Source organism: Solea solea, chromosome 11 (assembly GCF_958295425.1).
Source record: "Solea solea chromosome 11, fSolSol10.1, whole genome shotgun sequence".
NCBI lineage: Eukaryota > Metazoa > Chordata > Actinopteri > Pleuronectiformes > Soleidae > Solea > Solea solea.
This window is the reverse complement of record NC_081144.1, coordinates 19,133,252-19,159,320: the sequence shown is the minus strand read 5'-3', so window position 1 is coordinate 19,159,320 and position 26,069 is coordinate 19,133,252. Positions and strand designations below refer to the sequence as shown.

The window sequence follows — 26,069 nt, the reverse complement described above, 5'->3', positions numbered from 1 at the left end:
TTCAATAATGTAAATATACAGAGATCAGCTGAGCTGTAAAGAAAAACCAGTAAATACCACAGCTGTCAAAGATCTCAGCGCTCATCCCGCTCATATGCATGGATGTGACAGTTTTGGACTATGCGGCTTTCCGTAGACGAGTGTATTTGTAGCTGAAGCAGCTAACTGTCTCACTGAAACTCAACTCTGAGCTTCTTCGTTCAGACCAAAATGCTGTGAAGTAAGACGATGTGGAGGCTGCCGTCGTAACGAGACAATGGACAGACAGGGTAAGAGTGTTTAAATGCTGTGGTTTGCTCCAGAGAACTGAGATAAAGCCGCACAGTTGTGTTTTTGCTAACATTTAGATAAGAACAGTTGTTATCTGCTCTGTGCTGCTGACTGTGGAAAACAACATGTACCAGTTCCTCTTGTGTTCTAAACTTAACATTATCCACTGTGTCCTTATCAAAAGCGTGTTTATTTAACAGCTTAGCACAAAGTATAACAACAGCAGCACATATTATAACAAGTCAAGTCAACATTCTGAAATGAAGTTTAAGAAAATAATAGAACAAGCAATAGAGAAAATAAATATAACGTAAAGAAAGTAATCCTGTCTTATTGTCCATAATTGCACTTTTATCTGGACGAACTGAATGTTTTATTTTTGTGTATAAGGATGAAATGTTATATTGTCCTTGTATGAGGATGAATTTGATGTTTTATTGTCTGAATAAGTGATGTGGACTACAGATGGAAATTAGCTAAATTAGCTAGAATCTGGTGCCAGGATATTTGCTCTGCAGAGCCTAATGTTTTGTACACTGTCCCTGATAATGAAATAGTAGCTTTGTTTGAAACAAACAAAAAAGGCTGGTATTACAAGTGTAACAATGTGGTATTAAGTAGAATATGATTTAATAGAACAAGACACCAAAGAGTTGGCATTGTCTGTAGTTAAAGCTGAGGTTATGCTGTGTGTAAAATGTTTGTTCTCGTTTCCTTTTTTTAAGCTAAGCAGATGTGTTGCAGTCTGATTTAAGATGAAACTGAAAACTGGGGTTTTCTTTGGGTTGATCAGTTCATTGTTGGACAGAGCCAGAAACATAAATGTTAGTGTTAGGACAAAAAGTAATCTGTAAAATTACTGATTTATGCCTGGGACAAAGGTAACTTAGACAGTGATGGTTTCTCTAGGTGTAGTTAGGTGAGATATGAGAAGGAATTGATTACTTGAAACCAGCTGGAATGTATTACTTGAAACACTGGCAGCTATAGGTCACCTATTGTCTCACATGTTCATGAGTCTGCCACAGTAAACTTATGGTGAATAATGTTTATAAACCAAAAAACAATCAACAACAAAAACAATAGGGTGTGACTGATAATCTAGGAGAATGATGTGCATTTCAGTGATGTTGGAATCATTTGAAAAAAAGACAGATTTGTCAGATTTTTTTACAGAAACATGGAGCTCTAATGTTAATGTTAGACACTTTTGATTTATGGTGGAAATCCTTAGTTGCTGTCCTTATATAGTGTTTATGAGTGGTAACAACCAGCGTTTTACTGTAAATAAATACTCATGGTTGAGACACCATAAAGCATGTGAATGCTCACCATAGTTGGATGAGTGACATTCCACAGGAATTTTTAACAACTGACAAGCACATGAATTCAGCATTACTCATTCACAGTTCTCCACATGATTCAATTACAATTGTCACGTGCATAATCACAAGCAATGACACAGAGCATTTGTTACTTGTGCAGTGTGCAATGAACTACACTACAGCATGAGTACAGATCAGTTATGATCTTTTGGGTGGGGGGTCTATATTAAAAGGTATTAAATTACATATTAATACATGTTTTTATGTGTATATTAATACACATATACCACAACCTTAAATTACCTTAAATAAATGAATGTTTACCAACAACAGCATGAGGTTGTTACAGAACGACATTTAAATGTGTACATTAAGTACATAGATTCAGTAGGGAGCACAAAATGAAGGCACTGAAAGAGGGTTTTGTAATTTCGTGGTTTCGTGTGTTTTCTCTGACTCCACGTCGGTTCTTGGCCACGATTGGCTGTGGACGTTTGTGCTCCACAGTCGCTTAAGACGCCGGTGAGATGACTTGAGTTGAGATGGGTGGGTGTGAGGCGTTCACGGCTCAGGTACACGGGAGATAAATGCTGCCTGTTGCTGCTGCTGTAAACACGCAGGTGAGCTCGCAGCACTGAAACCTATTTCCTCTTTTATACATAATCTTGTCCGGAACATAGTCCGTCGTCGAGTTGACGGTAAGATCACAGTTTCTTCCTCAAAGTGTTTCGATTTCACCGAAGTTTTCTGTTGATGCGAGTTTCGTATTTTCCCATATTTTTTTTTGGAAGCGGAAGTGAGTAGTTTCCGGTTAGACACGTTAATAAGTGTTTTCTACTCCCTAAGATTATTTTGTACATGCATAAATGGCCATTTGCCGTGGTGATATGCATACAAATCTTTAAAGGCGAGTTTACTGCCTGTCTCCTGTAACTATAAAGATAATGTTTGTACAGGAGTTCACTTTTAACAGGTGGGTTTACTGACCTCACGTCAGTTTATGGCAATTCTTGAAGCATCTCACATTCTTCATCCTGTTTGTCTTCATATGGAACTGGAATTGGGGCCGGACGTTATCATGAGGGGGAAAAAAGTTTCAAATTACGCATTGTTAATGTAGCCCATGATAGTAAGACAACACAGTGGCAACAATCTCAACATCAGATGATCAAATGTCAAAATAAATAAAAGAATAAAACAAGAAGGCTAGTGAAAGATAATTAAACCAGTTAATTATGGTTTTTAATTGTATTTGCCACTCAACAACATTATGTCTACATATTGTTATATTAACACCGAGGTAAAATTATATTGTAATATTTTAAAGTAAATTGGTCAGTATCGGTCCGATACTGGTCAAAACCACTGGATCGGATATTGGACAGATAAAATGTGAATTAAAATCAGCAAAAGCATTTTAGCGGAGTCATGTTTAATCTGTTTCTTCTTTTTTGGGAGAACAACATTTGTTACACAATTGGAGAATTATGTCTTTGAAATGACTCAACAAAAATGTGTTAACAGCTTCATAGTTCATAAATAGTACAAAATTACTAAAACACACTAATATCTGTATCAGTAGATACTGTAGTTTGTGATATTGATATCGGACACGAAAAAGTAGTATCGTCCCATCCCTAATAAATAGTGTCATTCAATTGGAATTCTTTTTTTTGTCTCTGTATCTGCTTGTAAAACAGTCTGTGTAGAAATTGAACAGAAAATTATATAGAAGTCACCTAAAACAATTATGTCTATTGAAAAACATGTAAGAGGGATATACACTTATAGGTGAATAGGCTACTAGACTAAATGTAGTGACGTAGTGTCAGAACACACAAGGATGCTGCTGTGTGCCAACGTGGATGAAATTAAAAGAGTCAGAGCAAATATTGACATTTTTGTCAACATTGACAGTATATGTGTGCTGTGCTGCTGCCTGGGTCACACATATAATTGTATCTGAGGAACTGTTGTGTTAATGGATCCTCAACCTGCAGGTAGCACGGTGGTGCCACCAAGTGGGCTCCCATCACCCTGTCCTCAAGACCGTGTACCGAGTCCTGACTCGCAAATGGTAAGCAAATAATTTTTTACTATGGCATTGGAGAATTGGACAAACACAAGAAAAGCTAAACTATATGTAATAAAGCAGACATATTTGGGAGGAATACAGTTATTCCAAAAAATACACTTTTGGCCTTCTTCAGACTGCCACTGATTTTGGATGATCTAATTTGATGATCTCATAGCAAGTACGCCACTGTCACTATCTGGCTTTTTATCATGTGATGTCGTGCTGATTCTGACTCTTTTGCCTCGCCAGGATGTTCAAGGCTATAAGTGGGTGCGCTGGCGGGTGTGGTTGTGTCATCTGGCGACTGTGCTGTCCTTGGGTCTCCTCCTGATTGTGTTTCACTGGCGGCCACGGCTCGGTGTCCGTGCCCGCTGCTCCTCCTGTCCTCTGGCTGTGGCACATATTCTGCTAGTAAAAGTGAGGAAAACACAATAGATCCTGCTCAGATTTACAACCTGCGGAGCAACAGTCATGAATACTAAAACTATTTTGTTTCGTGTCAACAGTTGCACCTGAAATACGAGTAATGTTATCACACATTGTTTTGTTCTTCAGGAGAAATACGAGACAGTAGTCCAGTTCATAACAAATGAAGCTAGAGGCCTGGTCACACATTATTAGATTGAAAAGTCATATCCATTTTAAAACTTGTACTAAATTCTTTCTCTGTCCAATCTATGCATTAATTTACTGTTAAATGGCTGTTGAATATCATCTTAATTTTATGTTAATTGCGAGTTGACACTTCTATGTTTCAATCATGTTGGAAGTTTGTCTTCAAAATATTCTCTGATCATTCGGTAATTTAGTAAAAATATCTGTCACTGTATAACAGCTCAGCTCAAACGACATAATCTCACAATCTTGTAGTTGCATTCAACCTAAGGCAAAGTTAGAAAAGATATGTACTATATTCAAAAATGTCACTTAAAGTCACTACTTATTCAAGCCTCGTAACCACACATTTTCATGCTAAGTCAGTAATATACTTCAACCCCATTCGACCACAGCATTAAAATTCAATTCCATTTTATTTGTTTAGCACTGAATCACAACATCTATCTCACTGTACATAGACAACATCATTGAGAGCAGAGAAACCCATCGATTCACACAATGAGCAAGCACTAGGTGATCTTGTTTCACATGACCAATATTTATTATCCAGGCTGTCAATGTTCATTCAGTTGTCCTATTTGCAAATTGGCCATCCCCAAAGCTGATGAACCCATGTCCTTTATATGCTGTGCTTTAATGCTTTGCTTTAAATCTGTTTGCTCTCTCATGAAATATGATCACCCCACTTAAATGTTAGTCGAAGGAGACAGGAACCATGGCTGCGGCTTTAATTTGTCACATCAGTGTTTACACTGCATCAGCTGCTTCCTGTTTGGTCATTTTGTATTGTATCCTCCCCTTAAGGACATTTGTGGGCAGCATCATGTGGTGGAGGTCCTCACAGAGGAGATGGAGGATGACAGGTTAGCCCCATGTCTCTCTGTCCTTCGTTATGCATACATCATATCAGAGAATTGTTTAAAACTGTTGCTTACTCTAAAATCTTCCTTCCAGTTTAGAGTTGTTGGGAGATGTGGACGTGGCTGAGTGGAGAGATACAGTTCAGCTGTACAAGGAGGAGGTGATGTACAAGGGCGAATTTGGAAATTTGCAGAATAAGCTGCTGTGTGATCTTTTGTAGACTGACATTGAACTATGCTGTATTTCAGAAAACGCTGCTGCGCTACTACATTTTTGAAGGGCTCCGCTACATCTGGTTGGACAAGAAGGGAGCTTTCTGTCGTATTAGGTATTCAAACCAGAAACACGGGATTTCATTGACTATGGCTTGAACAGAGATTGCCTTGAAGCTCTACTAATTTGTCCCCACAGTCAATGGTCAAATATGTCTATTATTTTGTTGCTTCAGCTGTATAATTAAAGATGACTGTTTTTCAGTCATAACAGTGTTGAGTGTGTCCATCTCTGTCTACAGTGTCCTCAGTGAGGACTGGACCAGCAACGATCTGTATGGCTTCCAAAAGGGTCTGAGTCACCAGGAGCAGTGCCTCAGGTAATAAGCACCCACTAATGGAGAAATAAGCTTTTTAATCTCATTGCAAACTGCTGAGCAATGTCATGACTTGAATTCCTTCAGGAGACGCATTTATGGACCCAACATTATTGACGTGCCTGTGAAGCCTTATTTAAAGCTCCTGTTTGAGGAGGTGAGATGGATGGAAATCATTGTTTTACTGTATACAGACTTATTGTCTGTATACTGTGCTGCTTTTTGTTCAAATTAATGTCTCTGCTTTCTATCCATTTCTTCTTCTAGGTCCTCAACCCATTTTATGTGTTCCAACTCTTCAGTATCACCCTGTGGCTTATTGATGAATATTATTTCTACGCCATATGTATTTTAATTGTATCCGTTCTCTCTATCAGCATCTCTCTTTATGAGACCCGCAAGGTGAGCATACGTTGAGATGCTTATTCGTGTACAAGTGTGTGCATGTTGATGTTACTGATTTGACTGTATTTGAAACTTATTTTATTTTACACCACAGCAAAGCGTCATTCTTCACAACATGGCCCAGTTAGTCACGACTGTTACAGTACACAGAAGCTCTGGAGGTGAGTGTTAGCAAATTTCCCTTCTTCCTATGTGACATTTTGTAGCTCTGTATGAATTCTCAGTGTGGTTTTTATTATTATTTTATCTGATATTACATTCAGGGTACATTTGGGTGTGGTCAGACCTTTTATTTTACTAGTAAGTCGCATTGAGAAAAAAGTGAGACCGAGACCTACTTAACTCTGTCCTCATGTAATATGATCACTCAGGATGCACGTTAATAACAGGTTTGAATTGAGTCAATGACAGTGAGTAAATAAGTGCATCGCCTGACCAATTCTTCAGTTCCCAGGAATAAAAATCTCAATTATTTGATCAGAGTTGAGCTTCTATACCTAGTTTCCTTTTATTCTTAACTGTAAATAAAAAGATTATTTGAACCTAATTTTGTATGTTTTTTTTTCATAAACGCTTCTCTAAAACGTTTACCCAACTTGTGTCCAATAAAGTGACAGCTTTTTCTGTGCATTTTGTGCATTAAAACTGTAGTGCATTTGACTGGATAAACACTTCTTGACCCCGTCCGCCCTTGCGCTGGTGTATACATACAAACGCTCCCTCAGTCAGGTCTGATAGTTTTGCTTAACAGAGCCTATTCTCAGATGGACATGACATACAAATACTGTTGTATTATTGTTCACAAAGACCAAACACAGGCAGAATAATAACAACAACAACAACAGCAGCAGCAGCAAAAAAAATCACCAAACATTATGCACTGCAGCTTTAAACCCAGATCTCTGTACAAGGACATGAATTGTGAGTTGTGTGTCCCTCAGCGGAGGAGTATGTGAACTCGGCAGAGCTGGTCCCTGGCGACTGCATTATCATCCCTCTGGAAGGTCTGCTGCTGCCATGTGATGCCGCCCTGCTGTCAGGGGAGTGTCTGGTCAATGAGGGCATGCTCACAGGTGATCACCAAACCATAACACCTCTAGGTGGGATGTAACTGTTGATGAAATGCTTTGACCTCAAGGACCCTGAAATATTTCAGAAATCACAGGGTAACTGTTGGGGAGAAACTACAAATTATTTTAGTTTAAAGGTGACATAGACCGGAAGCTCCAATTAACGCTGCGTTTGTGTGTGTATCTGCGTCATTACCTCGTTTATGAAACCCTAAAGTTTCAGAACAAACAGTTCAGCCACTGCTGAGAAAATAGTGTTGTATTGTTTTCCTGGGCTCTGCGAAGCGGATCGACACTTCCTTAATTTGATGTCGTCATCAGAAATCCTCACCACCGTAGCGCCTCCCGGTGCGGGCACTAGTCCGGGCACATCCGGTTGCGTACATTCAACCGCAGAAGAAGAAGAAGAACTAGTCTCGTTGTAGCTGCTGAGATGCAGAGCATCCACCGTGCCAGAGGGGGAGCTGTGTATCTGAGAGCTGGCCTATCTATTACGTCACTTCCAGGTACCTGGCCAATCACAGGACAGTAGGAAAGCTCTCGTTGGCTGGCCAATCACAGCAACTGTTTGGTCTGAAACAGCGCGGCTGACGAGAGCGTCAGTGAGGAGATATTTTGATCGGCTCGTTTGCAGCGATTAGGAGGATTTTAATCATGAAAACAAGTTAATATATGTAAGTAGACCTCCATAACTAACATATATGTGTGATACAAGCATTCTATGTCGCCTTTAAGTGTTGCTAAGGTTTTCATTTAATGTGATCGTTAACAGCGAAATAAATATATGTATATGTTAATAACCTGTTGTATGATCCTGGGTCTATGTCCAGGGGAAAGCGTCCCAGTGCTGAAAACCCCACTGCCGGGTGGTGAGGAAAAGTATAATTCAGAGACTGAGCGCAGACACACGCTCTTCTGTGGAACCCAGCTCATTCAGGCCAAAGGTGGAGGGCCAGGAGGTGGAGGTGCTGTTGCTGTGGTGACAAGCACTGGTGAGTAGAGAAACTGATCTGATTATATAACATTTTTATTGCCTGGTCAGACCTGGTATAACCATCCATCCTGAGTGATCCAATCATGTCCACAAGTACCAGTCTGAATGTGTCCTTAGATCAGATCATAGAAATCACATTCAGCGATGGTTTGAGGACACAGGTGGCCACATTCTTTTATGCTTTCTTCACATTAGAAGACGTGCTCCTCATCTGACGTTGTCTGACCAGCGGTAGTTTATCATTTTCAGTCACTGTTACATTAATTATTACATTATTAATTAACACTGATCATAGTGTATTGATTTCTTTTTCTAATGGTTACAACTTCACATCACAGCATTTCTCTCTTTCTGTCACTCACATGCTCACAAGCTCACTGACAGAGGACACTCCTGTACTGTCAAACCTGTTAAAAACATAATTTTGTTCTCACAAACAGACATGACGTCATTGTGTATTTGAAGAAAGGACGGAGAAGCCTAGCTCTGATCATATGTGGTCACAGGAGACGCAGTTTAGTGCCAGGTCTGAACGGGGCTTTAGTGAGTTGTGAGGTAACGTTTGGGGAAAGTTGCATTAGTTCCATTAGTCAAATCAGTCACCTGGCTTTTTGTCATCATCAGGTTTTTTCACAGCCAAGGGAAACCTGGTCAGCTCCATTATGTATCCTCAGCCAATCAACTTCCGCTTCTACCAAGACACAATCAAATTCCTGCTCATCTTAGGATTTGTTGGTAAGAACTTCAGCAACAACATGTGGATGACAGAGCTTATGTTGGCTTTAATGAAATCCACCAGTGAAATCTCACTCCACAGCTTAATATGAACATTAACAATTTATTTTCCACTATCGTCTTCCTTTCTTTCAGCTTTTATTGGCATGATTTACAACTTTGTGATCCTCTTCAGAGCCAATGTAAATATGTGAATACAAAATACAAAGACGGTAAATTATTAAATTTTTATTGGACAAAACCAAAGTAGTGATATCACTGTCTTGTGACTGGATGTGTGTCTAGGTAACGTGGCTTCAGTTAGTGATCCGGAGCCTAGATGTTGTGACCATTGCAGTGCCTGCTGCGCTGCCTGCTGCTATCACCACTGGCACCATCTACGCTCAGCAGAGACTGAAAAAAGTGGGCGTCTTCTGCATCAGTCCCCCGCGCATCAATGTCTGTGGCAAGGTCTCACTTTTCTGCTTCGACAAGGTGAGGATTCATCCATTAACTGAAGTTTACAGTTTATGTGGAGAACAGTCGTGGCTACTTCAACATGCTGGAATCACCGTTCATTAGAGTTACTGTTGATTTTACTAGACAGGAACTCTCACGGAGGAGGGTCTGGATGTGTGGGGAGTGATGGAGGGGGGACCCACTGGTTTCTCAGAACTGGTCCCAGAGCCCAGATCTTTGGCCCCGGGGCCAATGCTCTCGGGCCTGGCCTGCTGTCACACTGTGACGCTACTGCGAGGGCAGCCCATCGGAGACCCACTGGAGCTCAAGATGTTTGAGTCCACTGGTTGGGTATGGGAGCATCAACATTATTTTACTTGCTTTACTTGCTTGGAAATATTCAGTAACACACATAAAGTTAGTGACCTCTGTCATATCGTGAAATAACGAGCACATGTTCACTCTCATCTCAGGAGTAACTGAGGTTGCCTAATGCTTGACTCTCAGTTCACAGTGTATGTAATTTTTTTTATATATATATATATATATGTGTGTGTGTGTGTGTGTGTGTGTGTGTGTGTGTGTGTGTGTGTGTGTGTATATATATATATGTATATGTATGTGTATGTATGTATATGTGTATATATATATATATATATATATATATATATATATATATATATATATATGCCAAAGTAATGTTTTAATGCAATCTCACATACATAAGTGATGTAATAACAAACTCACATGTTGGTCATGATCATCTGTCAGTGTGAACAGATATTGCCAATATTGTTACCAGGTTTTTCATTGTAACGTTAATTTAAATAAGTATTTTTTATATCATTTCATTTCCAGACCCACCATGAGCCAGAGGGAGATGGGGAGGTGCTGGATGCAGAGTTTGGAGGCCACAAAGTTTTGGCTGTTATGAGACCTCCTGCTCAAGACACTGTGAGTGTTTCTTGCATCATGCCCATGTAGACTGATCACATCAGGTTATTTTGCTATTTGATCAAAAAATGTCTTGGTCCGAGGACACTCCACCACAACGGTCAGTCAAGCGCAGAGAACGATGCTGCTTTGTTTGGCATGTGTTGGGGGACAATTATACACCTCGTATAAGTGTATATTTGCTTTAAAATGAAAGTTGTTTAGCTTTCATAGCTCAGAATGAGACATTTATATGTACTTAAGCAAAGGGCCTTGCTGTGAGATAGCCACCCTGTACTGCCATGTTTGTACAGCAGCCCAAATGGGTGTGTGGAACCTCATCACACGAACACACCTTCCTAAACCTGATGCAAAAACAAAGAAGGTGGAAACTGCAGAGAGTTAAAAGGATGTTAAAGAAGGCAAAGGCCACTGTAGTTCTCTGATTCTTACACACTGGATCTTTCAAAAACTGTTTTGTGCCCTTAGCTGTTATGGAAAAACAGAGTTTTCAGTTGCACACACTTACGCCTCTCTCTCATCTGTCAGTCCACAAGTGAGGCAGTGGCAATTGTTCGGAGGTTTCCCTTCTCCTCGGCCCTGCAGAGGATGAGTGTGGTCTCAGTGGCTCCTGGGGATGAACCAGCCCTTGCTTTCATCAAAGGATCTCCTGAGATGGTGGCTAGTCTTTGCCAAGAAGAAACAGGTCAGAAAATAAGGCTAAAATTACGAGTTGTTATGTTTAAATGAGCTATTAATTTATGGCTCAGTTTACGCACAATGGATGTTTACATTATTTCATTTATTCATTTTGTCTACAGTGCCGGCACAGTTCTCCAGCAAACTGCGCACCTTCTCCAGCGAAGGCCTTCGGGTTCTTGCACTTGCCTATAAACCTTTGAATGAAAACACTGACTTGAGGACCATTAAACGGTGAGAACCCAGTCTCTTACGTTCTCGTTTGTAACCAAAGTGGACTCCTTTTACTATTGAGAGAGTTTATGTAAGCCAAATGAAAATGATATCTCCGTGTGCTAATGCTGTCGTGTGTCTGTCCACAGAGAGGAAGTCGAGAAAGACATGCGGTTCATGGGTTTTCTAATGATGAAGAACTTGGTGAAGCCAGAGAGTGCAAGTGTTATTAACATGCTAAAACTGGCAAACCTGCGCAGTGTCATGGTCACAGGTGCGAGAAATTATTATTAAAATGCAATTACACCTTTTTTTCTTTAGTAGTCATGTTTGACTTTGCATTTACTTTGCATTCTGCATGCAGGTGACAACATCTTGACAGCAATAAATGTGGCAAGAACCTGCGGGATGGTGGGAATAAATGAGAACGTAATATTTGTCAATGCCACCCCCCACACCACCCGGTCCATGCCAACACTAAAGTTCAAGATGCAAGATGAAGTGGCAACAGCTGCTGAAGGCTCCACAGAGATCATCACTGCGGTTAGTTCTGCTCAGACAGCACACTGCAGTGCACTTCATCAAGCGGCATACAGCTGTTGTTGTATGAGGACTGTATAAGGCCCTGAGCTGGAGTCATGGTCCTCTCCTAAGTGGCCATGCTCTGGGTCCAGAGAGACTACAATGGTGTGATGTAAGGGTTGAGTTAGTTAAGATCAAAGATCCAGTGTGTTACAGTTAGTGACACCTTATACTGTGTAAGCTTCTGCTTCAGAATTGAAACGCACACTTTGTACCAACATGGCCACGCCCTTGCCAAAAGTACATATAAAAGGCTTATTTTAAGTCTAGAAAAAAACAGTTAAGTAAAGTGATTCCACAGTTGCAAACATACTTATGGGTAGTACATAAAATGTCAATACATCCTGTCTCACACTGGACCTTTTAAGGTAAAGAAATGGTAAAAGTTCCAATTATTATTATTATTTGGAACAATCATAATTATTTCAGTAGCATACATCCATGGCCTACATCTTCACACATTCTGGGTGAATTTTGGTGGCGATAAGTGATATTTTGTCCCTCTCTTCTCTTCTATCTTCTCAGGGCCACTTCCAGGGTGCTTGTGGTTATCACTTGGCTATTAATGGCAAATCCTTTGCTGCTCTTTGTGACCACTTTCCCGAGTATTTGCCAAAGGTAATGCAAACTCAGTGTACTATGAAACTCATGCAAGTATTGACCAGTACAATGATTAAACTACAGTATTTATTTTGGTTTAAACAAAGGCATTGGACTTATGTATTGATACAATGTGATTTAAGGTTTTGATGCGAGCCACAGTATTCGCACGCATGACCCCTGATCAGAAAACCCAGCTGGTGAAGGAGCTGCAGAAACTGAAGTTAGTACATACTGTGCATAATGAAGAATAATGTGAATATGCAGAGAACTTAAACACAATAAAACAGAATTTAGTATTATACACACAGGTTAGTGCTCCGGCTGCTTGACTTTAAATAGGACTAACCAGGTTTGCTCCTCCTCGATCGCTGCAGCTACCGTGTGGGCATGTGTGGGGATGGTGCCAATGACTGTGGGGCTCTGAGAGCTGCTGACGCTGGGGTCTCTTTGTCTGAAGCCGAGGCTTCAATCGCTTCACCTTTCACCTCCAAAACGGAAAACATCAGCTGTGTGCCGCTACTCATCAGGTGAGGAGGTTAAAAGAATGTGCTGTTAAAATGTAAACATCATCCTTGGAAACCAACAAAGCAGTGCAACGTGTTTTCCCTTCTTGGGTCTACAGAGAGGGCCGATGTTCTCTGGTCACCTCCTTCAGTCTGTTCAGGTTCATGGCCCTGTACAGCCTCATTCAGTTCTGCTCCGTCCTCATCCTCAACACGGTGAGTAGCAGTGGACGTCATCACACCCTCACTGTCAGAGCAGCCGTGTCTCTCCAGTTTAGTCAGCTTTCAGGATTTAGATGCCCGGTGTCCGTCCATCCATCCATCCATCCATCTTCTACCCCTTTATCCTCCACATGAAGTTCACCGGGAGCTGGAGCCAATTTCAGCTTGCATTGGGTGACACCCTGGATATTTTATCTTAAAATAAACCTTTGCAAAGGAGGGTTTCAGTGCCATCTGTTTGTCTGAACCCATTAAATTAGGAAGAGTTCGTTTATTTTAATTGTAACTCCTCCACTCACTCCTCCCTGTGTCCTTCACATACCAAAAAGTCATACAATGGTGGTCTCTATAAAGCCCTTGTCTGAAGAACTCATAAATTATACTAAATCTAAGGCTATGAAAAAATCTTAGGATTATAAAAACCTGTGTACACATAGGATATTCAATTTCTGCCAATCTTCTTCTTTCAGCCTCCTCCTTTACGGTTGTCTCAGCAGATTATCTGCCTCCTCCTTGTCCTGTGCCTCCTGTGCTACACTAACTGTCATCATGTTCTCCCTCAAAACATCCATGAACCTTCTCTGTGGTCGTCCTCTTTTCCTCCTGATCGGCAGCTTCACCTTCAACATCCTTTGTCTAATATAATCACTATCTCTCCTCTGCACGTGACCAAACCATCTCAGCCTTGACTCTCTTACTTTATCTAATTGTCCCTCAAATATGCTCATTTATGCCACATAACCTTCCTAAATGTTACTGAATGTTACTAAATGTTCATTGGAGCTCTTAAGGGCCCACATTTTGCTCAATAGTCCACAATAGTCAGTTTTCTTTGCTCTTCACAGAGTTTACTTTTTTTGAGCAACATCTGGTTGAGGTAAATCTATTAACATCAGCAGTTGAAAGGACATTGAAATGACAGGTTCTCCAGCTCTGTTCTCTATTATTCAAAACAACTTTATTCAACATAACTAACCTGTTAAATAAATGTTTTGTGTGTTTGGTGCAGCTTCTTTTCTTGTTTCTGCGGCTCAAATGTCTCACCGCGTAATGTGTCCCCTTGATGCGTTTGTCTAGATAAAGACAAGCTTGGGTGACCTGCAGTTCCTGTTCTTTGACATTTTCCTGGTGACTCTCCTGGCTGTCGTGATGGGAAAGGGAGGCCCCAGCGAGCAGCTGCATCCCCGCAGACCTGCAGCCAGCCTTCTGGCTCTGCCTGTCCTGGGCAGCCTCTTGATCCACACATGCCTGATCATCCTGGGCCAGCTGGCTGCACTCTTCATCACCACCTCACAGGACTGGTCAGTAGCAAAAACAAAGCATTTTTATTCCCCATTAAAATGTCAGAAAGAACTGTGTTATATTTGTGTTTTTTTAGTCACCAAAGAACATCATCATCGCAAATGTAATGCCTTGCATTATTTCAGGTACAGTCCACTTAATTCGACAGTTTTTGGAGTAGCCAATCTGCCCAACGCAGAGGACACCAGTGTGTTTGCCTTGTCTGGTTTCCAGTACATCTTCATGACTGTGGTGGTGACAAAGGGCTACCCTCACAAGAAACCTCTCTACTACAACAGTGAGTCATCAGTGATGTGCACAAAGGAGGTTCAGAAACATGATGATAAACTGGAGTATTTGTTATGGATTCAGGACTCCCCCCCCCCCCCCCCCCCTTGTATTTTCAGTGACTTTCCTCTGTCTGCTCATCCTCGTCTTTTCCCTGATGACGTGGCTGGTGTTGTATCCTGGGCCTATCGCATGTCGAATACTTAAGTTGTACAACATCTCTGATATGAACTACAAAATGTTGCTCGTCGCCGTGGCTGCTCTCAACTTCCTCGTTTGTTTTGTTGTCGAGGTGAGTGTGAATATGGAACTTAAATAGTCTGTTTGAAGACAAACCACAATCACAATCAATTTGCATGAAACAAATCCGGCTGAGAGTGAATTCTCCACAACGCTTTAACAATAAAGTTATACCATGGCTACTGGGGTGCTATTTAATATATGGAAGTGTGTGGAAAAATGTGCTTATGGCTGATTTCACACAGAATGCATTGGCAGTGTGTGACAACAGCAGCACTGATCTTTTGTTCACACCGTGCTTTTTAAATGTTTACATTTTTACATTTTTGCCTTTTGAAAATCATAAAACGTACTTTAAAATACTCTAAATACTCCTGTACTAACCAAATGCCAGGACTTGTTTGTGACATGCTACAGATAGACCAGTGTGAATCGGTCTCAGCGTGGGTAAATACTGACCCGACGAGTTAATGCCCTCAGCTGCTTGTTCATGCACACTCGCTGGCCACTTCATTAGGTACCCAGGACCTGCTGTGGTCTTTGACGCGCTGTGCGTTCAAAAATGGTTTTCTGAGTCCGTGGGTCATGACGCGGTATTAATCGAGTTCCTGTTGACGTTCTGTCATTTTCAACCAGTCTGACCTCGGGTCAAGACTTGTTACAAATAAGGGGGGTTTATTGTCCAAGCACCAGTGAGGTGTATTCCTCCCTAATAACAGTGCTTCTGTGTTGTTTTATTTTCATCCAGGTGCTGATAGACCTGGGAATACTGAACTGTTTCCGGTTGCTGCGCGGAAGACGTCAGTCCAAGAAAGAGTATAAACGCCTGCACGCCTCTCTGGCCGTCTCTCCATCATGGCCGCCCCTTGGTCAAACACTGCTCCCTTCAGATCACACAGTCATCCATTTGTCCTAGCAGAGACTCTCTCCTCCCTTTTCTACTGGACAACTATCCGTCAACAGAGCCAGTCAATACTGCGGATGTCTGAGCTGCATCCACAACTTGACCAATAATGCATAGTCATGTTTACCCGCTTTTATTAAATCTATTTTTATTTAAACTACTGTGTGTGCATCGTAAATTAATAAAGCTATAGTGTGAGTATAAGCACTCTCTTGGAGTAGCCAAATTAAGGGTCATGTTGCATAAATACCATATGTATTTACCCATGTTGCTTTGTGGTATCTGACCATGAGATCTTAACTTGATATCATTTAATACAGTTTGAAATTTCTTCCTCATTCCCAGGATAGTCTACATCAGATGTGTCAAACTGGTGGCCTGCAGGCCACATATGGCCCATCACTTAATATCATGTCATGAATATCATGAAAACGTGGCTCGTCTTCCTTCAAACACAGCATGTGTGGCCAAAGCAAGGCTGCCGGCGAGGTGAGAGAATATAAACAGAAAAATAAATATATTTGCTTGCAATGTTTTTATAATAGTATGACAAAGTGTTGAAGCCAAAAAAATGTTTTAAATCTTTGGAAAATAAAAGTAAAATCTCAAATTATCTACTGCAACCTGTGTCAAGACACGCAGAACATTTTGTGCAGTTACATTTTGATTGGGGCTTCACAAATAAAGAAATACTCAATATGTTTGTTACATCAGCACCATGTTATCTTTAGCATTAGGACTTTGAAAAGATTGTGCAAGAAACTGAGTCCGTTTGGAAGAAAGAATCACAGACTTGGAAAAAACATTTGTGGAGATGGAAAGGGCTGCAAGTCGACTGCAGACTTTATTCTCATAACATGACTCTATTCTCGTAATATTACGACTTTTATTTAGTAAAATGACTTCTGTAGAACCTGATAATGTAATAAATCCCTGATAATGTAATAACCCCGATAATGTAATAAAAATTTGCACTTGAGTCCATTGAAAATGTAATAAAACCTGATAATGTAATAACTTCCCGATAATGTAATAAAGTGCATTTCCCAATAATGTAATACACTTTTTACCAATAATGTAATAAAGTATTACATTAACGGGAGGTTATTACATTATCAGGTTAGCCTTCATTTCGCAGGTCCTGATAATGTTATAATTCCCCAATATTGTAATAATTTAACAGCAGACCACCCGTTACTTGGGTTCAAGTGGTGATACTGTGTAAGCAACGCAAGCTTGAGAGCTCTAGTGCCACCAACAGGACAAAGTTGGACATGCATGTATGTACATTAACTTTTGACTTGTTCATCCGTTTTTCACAAACAATGTATCACAGGAACCCTTGGGCCAAGCCGAGTTCAACGCATCCTTAATGTTTTTTTCGGCCATATTGGATTTTCTGCCATCTTTGATTTGATCCATAACCATTTAAAGGCTTGTCTTGTCACACATTTTGTGTAATCTTCTCAAAACATCGTTCAGATGATCTTCAGACCATGCCACACGAATGCATTCAACATCTTGAAATTCAAAGGCACTTGGCCGTGGCAGCCAATCAAACATGACGTTCAGGTCACCAAACAGGAAGTAAGCCAATTTCTCTGCAAAACTTTAACATATTTAACCAAACTTGGTACATAGATTCATGACATCATCCTGGGGATACCACAAAAAATGGTGACCTTTGACCTCTGGGGGCGCTGTGTTTAAACTGTTTACTTAAAGGAGACATATTATACCCTATTTCCCAGGTTAAAATAGTTCCCTGGTGTCCTAATGAACATGTCTGTGACATGCTTTGGTCAAAATACCATAAGGATGAAGCACCATAGCAGTTCAATAACCCTGCTAAACCTGCCCCTTTCAGAATGCTCTTTTTGTGCATGGTCCCTTTACATGCAAATGAGACACAGGCAAACACACGCCCACTTCTTCCAGGGGGTTTCTGATTTGTCCTTGTTACTGCACTCACTCACTCAGCTCCTGTTCCCTCTGCTCCATTCCTCTCTCCCTCCCTCCACTAGTTTTCTGACAATATCAACATGGCAGCATGCGCGGAAAACAGCGAGAGTGCCACTGTTCTTGCAAGCCAAACAGTGCTGAACTGTAAATCAGTTAAAAACACTTAGGGACAGCACCGCTGATCACCACCGCTGATCGCCAGTGGTGAGCGGCGAGCTGCATAAACTGCCGCTGTATGTGACTGTATCAGACTGAGTCTGTGCTCCGGTCATGGAGGACGTACTGAACAAATATTTTTAATTAGGACGTGTCAGAATGGTCAGTTATGAGCTCTATGTGACCTTTTCTTAACAATGTGTGTGTTTGTACGTCAGTGAAATACGGTCGCTGACTAAATACAGCGACCGCTGGCCGCAGTCTGATGTGAAGTGGTGCGAACACACAAACACACGTTTGCTGACTTTATCCGGCACATCAGCTTCATATATAAAATCCTCTGAGGCTGGAAGTTTGTGTAAAACACTTTGCTCTACTGTGCAGCCACCAACAGCACACTTGTTCCTCCGCATAGACATAATACCGCTCTTCCTCCCTCGCCTGCACTCTCGCATTTTATAGGGACAAGGTGGAGCTCTCGAAGTAAACTTACTGGTGGGGTGGTAACATTTGCGGTGAAATGCACATGCTGCCGTCATAAGTGCGGGGAATTCAACATCGCATGTTTTATCGCCTATACTTACACTAAGGGGGACCACGAAAAAAGGACTGAGTATTCTTTTTCCACACTTTGGCGACTGGTAGGGCCTCCAGAGTCCCAAATATAAGTATTGAAATGGTTAAAAAGTTAATTTTGCATAATATGTCCCCTTTAATTTCAACACACAACAGTACACACACAACACACAAGTAACTTATATCCAGAAAAGCAACCTCATTTTAAAGCCATCATTTTAGAACTTAGAACTCTATGGTTGATGTCTTCATCATGACTATTTTTAACATGGAATTGAGCTTTCTTTGGCACCCAGGCTCTCCAAGCACAAGCATTTGAACTGGATTGAACATGCTAACATCAGTTTCATAATTAATAAGTAATAGATCGACTGTGATATAATCACACTCACTGTGATTATAATGCTCTTACAGAGGTCAAAGGTCACCAAGTTATTCGTGCATCATCAGGATGGGGGTCATAAGACTATGGGCCAAGTTTGGTTTGGATAAATAAAAACCTTGCAGAGCTTTGAGCTAACTTCCTGTTTAACATCCCCCAGAGGTCAAAGGTCACCAAATGATGATGTCATGAATCTATGTACCAAGTGTGGTTAAAATATGTTAAAGGGTTGCAGAAAAAAACGGATGAACAAGTCAAAAGTTAATGTACATACATGCATGTCCAACTATGTCCTGTTGGTGGCACTAGAGCTCTCGAGCTTGCGTTGCTTACACAGTATCATCACTTGAACCCAAGTAACGGGTGGTCTGCTGTTAAATTATTACAATATTGGGGAATTATTACATTATCAGGACCTGCGAAATGAAGGCTAACCTGATAATGTAATAACCTCCTGTTAATGTAATACTTTATTACATTATTGGTAAAAAGTGTATTACATTATTGGGAAATGCACTTTATTACATTATCGGGAAGTTATTACATTATCAGGTTTTATTACATTTTCAATGGACTCAAGTGCAAATTTTTATTACATTATCGGGGTTATTACATTATCAGGGATTTATTACATTATCAGGTTCTACAACTTCTCATAAGGACTTTTAGTATGACATTATTCTCAAGAGATTCTCAGTTTGGCCCTAATAGTCCTTCGTATATATTCAGTTGTAATAATATTATTAAATGTATTACACTCAACATTGGAGTACATATATAAGCTTGTTTGGTGATTTAATTACAGTTGTCGGATTTACTTTGCATGTTTTCATTGTGACGTAACGTTCAATATCCAAACAAGCACTTTTACTTTGACATTGTGTGAAATACGAATGTCTTTGTGAAATCATGATGCAATATTGTGTTCTAATTTAAGCTCATATTGACCATTTTTTCTCTAGACCAGCTCCCTCTGGACCAGACACTCATTGGCTGAAATAAATGTAAGGACAACATTTTGGCAAATCATTTTTATTAAATCAGTATTTACAGGCAGTTTGTGTTCTCCCTCAGAGCTCAGCAAAACCCAATCTGTCTCATGCTAGATTTCCTGAACTAAAATCTCTTTACCAGTATAGTAAACTCTCCCACTTTAAGTAAACTGATAAAAATCAGCAACCGCAAAATGAACGATGTGACACAGGAGGCACAAGCTGAATTTATCTATTAATATAACTCTTCTAATGATGCGCCACTGAATATGGCTTCATTTGACATCTCTACTCCATTTAAACAAATAAATGTAAAAAAAAACATCTGTGGGACACAATGGGACAGCCAAGTTGCTACCTCTGTAGTTCACATCCAGCTGTGTCGACACACTCCATGTCAGGACCATCAGCCACTCAACACGTGACTGGTGTTACAGTTTCATACTGTGACCATGTGACATTTAAGACAAAAAACACCTCATTCATCAAAGGACATGACCATGGTTTCCATTAGAATTCATTGTACACTCTGCATACATGTAGCACTGCATCTTAACAAAGTGTCAACCCCAAACTTAAATATGGACATTTGCTTTTTAAGCTGGAAAAATACAATCTTAGTTCATTTCATTCATTCAGTCTGGTTTGCTTGCACCTGAGTTGCTGTACTGAACGTCAGTGAAGGACATGATCAGATGGGCACACCGCTGACGAGGCGGAGATGCGACAGAGCGACTTATGGAGCACAACAGTAAACTCATTCTCCCATTTCAGCCTTCAACACCTTTGAATGACATCTGATTTAACCAATATGTTTCCAGGTTGATTTAAAAATGGGCTTTCGGTGCATTATGATTAAAATACTGCTCTGATGTTGTTGCTGCCATGTCACACAAACAGGCAGAAAAGCTACTTAAAAATGGAACATCAATCCACAATCTCCTTGTCTTTTTTTTTTTTTACATTGAAGTAGTAAGAATGAAGTGACAGTAATAAACCGTAAACATAAATTTTGTTAGGTATATAATTTGACCCTTACCCTCCATTTCTTTTTAAAACAAACAACATTTTACATATTAGGGGTGCGCTGCTACTAGCTCAGTTGCTGAGCAATAATAATGACTATAATAATAATAATAATAATAATAATAATAATATTCTGATACTGCAGATGATATGTGGATTAAAAATCTTTAACATCAAATACTGTTGGGACCATCAGGTTTTTGGTGGTGTGGAGTTTTACTGTACAATGTTGATATCAGAGCATCCCTAAGAAATAAAACAAAACAAAAGAGCAAGCTATCAGCTGAAAAAATAAAAACATGAAAGATGTGATGTGTGGTATTATTGCTAGGACGAAGCTGCTGCACAAGTACCAGCTCATCTCATTTTGCTAAGGCCCATCACTTCTATCTCTCTGCCGTCCTTTACAAATGTCTTAACTTCTGCCTGTCGGAGGCGCTGGGTACTGCAGGAGGAGAGAGACGGGGGGGTGAGGGATGTGTCTTAAAGGGATCATCACAGTGAGTCCAGAAGATGTCCATAATCACAGTGTCAAACAGACTTGGACTAGGGAGAGAAAAGAGCACATTTGACTTCCTCCTGGAGTTCCTCGCTCCGTCAGTTCCACACAACTGCTGATGGGAGGAGCTGAGCAGCAGGTTTCACTGCCCTTCTTGAGAAAATGGAACTGAGGAACGTTTAAAAATACAGTGCTGTCTCTCCTCTCTCCTCGATGGCTGGGTGGCCCCGACGCCTACTTATCTGTGCTGTCGGAAGCCATGGGTGCCATCTGGACCGGCTGGCTGCCGGACAGTATGATTGGTTGATCGGGTGTCCTCTGACGGCAGTGTCGAGTTATTGCGCCCCGGCCTGTCACAATGAGAGGAAACAGAAATAAATTGGAGACAGCAGCCTTTTTTTCTTGTTCTAGATGCCAGAAAAGGACCTGCTCACGAGGACTGTTGTTCTATTTCAGCAGCTTTCTTCAGTCCCACACAAGCTTCCTCATATGAATCTGTGTCGTTTGAGCACCTCTTTAATGGCCTGATTTTGTTTGTTAGCAAGTGCTGCCATTATCTGTATTAATTACGGATTATATAATGTTTTTTGTACTTTTCCCCCCACTTGAAACACACAGTATGTAAATTCTAAAGATCTCGTTTTGGGTTTCCCTGTGCATCTGCACTGAACAGGCAGAGCACAGCAAATTGTCATTGTGATCCATCAGTGACAAACAAACAAAATAAAATGAAAATGTAAAAGACAACACACAAGCAGTACTGAATATGTCCTTCCTCACTCTGATGTTTTCAGATATTCAAAAAGACATAACTAGTGTATGACTAGTATTACTAGAGGGATCTTAAAACATTTCAGCTGAATATTACTTTAATAAAAAGGTAGTTCTTAACATATAAAATACCTTACAGAACCCGCTCAGTCGGCATATTAAGCTGAGCATAAAACTGACCAGTCAGTTTTTGTGTGTGTGTAATATTACTTGTCAGGGCTGGGCTTATCCTGAGGCGTCTCCTCTGGGCAGGCACTGCCCAGTATTCTCTTCCTGGCCTCAGCGTACTCTGCCTCACGCTGAGCCAGAGACTTGACCTGTGGTGTTGGCCTGTTCTGATTGGAGGGTGATCCCAGTGACCCGTTACTCGTAGGTCGCTTCAAAATGCGTATCTGAGGTGGAGGCGCTGCTGGCAGAGAGTCGTCCTGTATCACCATGGTTGTCTTTAGTGGAGATTGTGAAGAACTATTGCTGGATTCCCTGAACGAAAGAAATAAAGAAAACAAAACACAGCTGAATGATTTGGGGAAAATAACAAATTATAATCTTTAATTTTCTAGCTTCAGTTCAATATTTATTGTTTAACATGATGCAAAATTACAACTTCACATACCCTCACAATATTTACTGCTCTGTATTCTAATTCAAGGAGGGGAACTTCCATGGTATGAATTGCTTCTAACATGTATGAATCTTTTTTATTTAATAAAAAAAAAAACGCAGATTGTAGTCTTTGTTATTTGCTAATTGTGGGTTTCAAATTGCAATTTTAAAATAATGAATTACCCAGGCCTTGATAGTCCAAAAAATAAGTGAAAAGGCAAAGAGAAGGAGGCCAATACATACAAGATGGATAAGCAGCGCCAAGAATAGCATTGATGACACATACATGGCCAAAAGAACTTATGACATCAGGAAAAATGTGACACTTCCTGAATTATTAACATATGATTTCGTCTTGAATGCAAGTTCCTTTATACAAGGAATGAGTAAATTCAACAACATGAATCCGATCAACTGCAGAGTGAACTGGAGAGACTATTAAAATTTACAAATCAACAAGAAAAAAAACCCTGTAATTTTACCAGCAATGTGAAGAACTTATTTGTTTTGTGTTTGTGGAAAAAGCCTTACTTTTCTTTCTGGCTGATCCTTAGCTTCTCTTCTAACCGTTTTTCCATTTCCTGTTGAAAGTGGGGAAAAAACAGGTATGTCTTCATGTAAACAAACAACTTTGGTCACGGTGATGATGAATGGGAAGAAAAGTGTTGCAGGTATTAAGCAAGTAGGAGAGTGGATGGAAAAGCAGGATTCGGTTACAAGCTATTTATAAATTTGCAGGACAGCTGCCAAGTCATAGCAGACAGTGCTCAGCAAACCAACATTAGCTGGCAGATGTTGATACCAACAACTAAGGCTGCACCATTTCAAGAAAACATGTGATGTGCAAGAACAGTGTTGAATTTGGAAATCACAATGTGGGTGATAACTTGGAAAAGGGAAACACGTGAACTCTATTCCAATAGTAACGTTTTACTTAAAAAAAAAAAAATAAATGCATACAAATCGGAAAACAAGTTCACTTTTAAATCACTGTCAACATAATTTAAATCCAACTACAATGTCTCTGCAAATGTCCAACCAATTTTCTAATACTCTAATCACCAATTTTTCAGTTTCTGAGTATGTTACAGCATGAGAGGGATTTAAGTTAAGTGTGCAAGGCTGGCACATTGAGAGAAAATGATCACGTAACATAAAAAGAAACAAACAATAGCAATCACCCGCTCAACTTCAGTAACGAGTTATTGATCACTAATGGCCTGTCTCTCCTATCTACAATTTTAGATGGATAGATAGTACTTTATTGATCCCAGACTAGAGAATTGGTAAGTTATAGCAGCAATAGACATCCGGCTTAGAACATACTGTGCTCAAGGGTAGACAAGAATAAAAGGATAGAATAGAAATATGTCCAAAATTATAAATATAAAAAGATATGTATACAGTATAAATTCTGAATATAAATAAATGAAAATATAAACTGGATGCTGGTAAAAGGATATCTGAATGTATATAGAGTAGTACAAAAACAGTAGTAGAGACTGGTATGTAAACATGGTTAAAGTGCAGAGTGACCAGTTCTATATCAGAGTTGAGTTATTGTACAGTGTGATGGCTTGAGGCAGGAAAGACAATAATACTAATAGATTATAATAAAACACATGTAAGATGTCATCACTTAGCAACATTGATCAAGTTTCTGCAAACAAAAATCATAATTTGTAACAACGGACCGATTTATAAATAATTGGGGCACAATATCTGTATAGACAGATATTGGTTTATCGGCAAACACACCAGGATGTGCTGATATGACTAAGGACTACAACAGTAGCCTAAATCGGCTGCTACCTCCTGGACTTCAATCCCTGCCCTCTCTACAACAATTTTTTTTTTTACATTTATTCATTTTGCTCAATGAAGAAAGGTTATATCTACATCTGCTGCACATGAGTAGGCAAAATATTATGTTAGTTTCATTACAGAAGAGACTGAATGACCTCATGACTTGATGCAGTTGGGTGCAGAGTACTACACACAGTATTTATTAGTTATCGGCCCAATCACTCCGATATATCGGCAAAAAGTCCAATATCTTACATCCCTATAAATAATAACCTGTCAACAAGGTTAGCCTAGCATTAAAAGCAATATCCATAGTAAGATATTGAGAGTACATGTGGCTACTGGTTGAATGAGTGGTGACATCACGGCCAATGTATTTGTAGCATCATGTTCTTAACGTCATCAGCTACAGAGATCGTGACGATATTTGACTCAAATGTTATCATACCACGACTCGAACACATGGTCGAAAATAATGTCCAAATACTTGCCCGCGTAACCGAACAGGAAACAACCAATTAAGTCAAGCATGCATGTATTCAACAAACTAACCATTTGCCGATAATGTCACATAGACAGAAAATATCTCACAGTTACTCATCTTCACTTAACGAGAGCATTGTTTTAAGCGATTCGCGGAGCCGCCAGTCGTCGTCCATAGAAATGTCTAGTAAGAAACAAGTGCTTAAGTTAAAATTATAGTTATTACAGTCACACGTGGTCACAGTCAACCGACTGGGATGAGAGCAGAATGAGAAAGACACGGTCGCCTTGTGTGAGTAGGTGAGAAATTTCGTGTTTAATCGACACATTTTCCACGTTAGCCGTGTAATCGACTAGCCGTGGCGTTAGCTAACGTCAACCTTAGCATTTCGATTAGCTACAACAGTGAGCTCACTTTCAGTTCATGTCGTGTTTGTTTGTGAGCTAATGTGGGGTGAAATTAACGCACATTCGTGTGCTGTGTCTTTTTAAAAAAAAAAAAAACAACAACAAATACATCGTTTGGTTTGTTTCCTCAGTTCACATCAAACCAGTTTCGTTCACTAGCCACATAATGTTAGCCTGCCAAGTTTCTTACAGCTAGCGTTAGCATTAGCCACATTGTTGGCCCATGGGAGTAGTAAGGCGGAAAACCTTACGGGAACTTTTAAACCGACTATGTGGACATTAAAAAACACGCAAGCGGATTAAAAAACATAGAAGTGAGTGTAAAGTCGCGCCTGAAATGTTTACCCCACTGTCAGCAGCTTCCTCCCAACTTTCGGCGACCTCCTCATCCATGTTTCATTTTTGCTCAGACACGCTGTGGCGGAGGAAGAGAAGGAGGTGTCAGTCCTGGGCTGCTCCTACTCCAGACTCCTCTCTGCTGTCTGCGGTCCATGACGTCACACTGACGGATTCCCCCCATGGATGTATTATAAGAACTGAAGAGCGCACCGCCCC

At 40.3% G+C, this 26,069-nt stretch overlaps 2 protein-coding genes across 4 annotated transcripts; one reads left to right on the top strand and one right to left on the bottom strand.

The window, feature by feature from the left end:
* The first annotated feature begins 112 nt into the window (after window positions 1-112).
* atp13a2 (ATPase cation transporting 13A2) lies at window positions 113-20,242 on the top strand. Of its 3 annotated transcripts, none has more exons than XM_058642138.1 (30): window positions 113-269; window positions 3,596-3,672; window positions 3,922-4,089; window positions 5,095-5,153; window positions 5,245-5,311; window positions 5,400-5,479; window positions 5,666-5,743; window positions 5,828-5,897; window positions 6,008-6,142; window positions 6,240-6,306; window positions 7,087-7,218; window positions 8,046-8,207; window positions 8,834-8,944; window positions 9,080-9,126; window positions 9,230-9,418; window positions 9,527-9,733; window positions 10,241-10,336; window positions 10,865-11,021; window positions 11,137-11,248; window positions 11,377-11,501; window positions 11,592-11,770; window positions 12,335-12,427; window positions 12,553-12,632; window positions 12,787-12,939; window positions 13,035-13,131; window positions 14,215-14,438; window positions 14,565-14,716; window positions 14,826-14,998; window positions 15,695-16,339; window positions 19,889-20,242. In XM_058642138.1, the coding sequence occupies exons 1-29, from the start codon at window positions 257-259 to the stop codon at window positions 15,860-15,862; spliced, it is 3,471 nt and encodes a 1,156-aa protein (XP_058498121.1). In that variant the 5' UTR covers window positions 113-256; the 3' UTR covers window positions 15,863-16,339; window positions 19,889-20,242. The 3 variants fall into 3 exon arrangements, with proteins under 3 accessions (XP_058498121.1, XP_058498123.1, XP_058498122.1); XM_058642140.1 differs by lacking the exon at window positions 113-269 and adding an exon at window positions 1,921-2,215; XM_058642139.1 differs by lacking the exon at window positions 113-269 and adding an exon at window positions 2,207-2,293.
* On the bottom strand, window positions 19,943-26,023 carry szrd1 (SUZ RNA binding domain containing 1). Its single transcript, XM_058642142.1, has 4 exons — window positions 25,860-26,023; window positions 23,349-23,398; window positions 22,425-22,694; window positions 19,943-21,793 (listed from the first exon to the last, which is right to left on the bottom strand). The coding sequence occupies exons 1-4, from the start codon at window positions 25,905-25,907 to the stop codon at window positions 21,682-21,684; spliced, it is 480 nt and encodes a 159-aa protein (XP_058498125.1). The 5' UTR covers window positions 25,908-26,023; the 3' UTR covers window positions 19,943-21,681.
* Window positions 26,024-26,069: the final 46 nt, after the last annotated feature.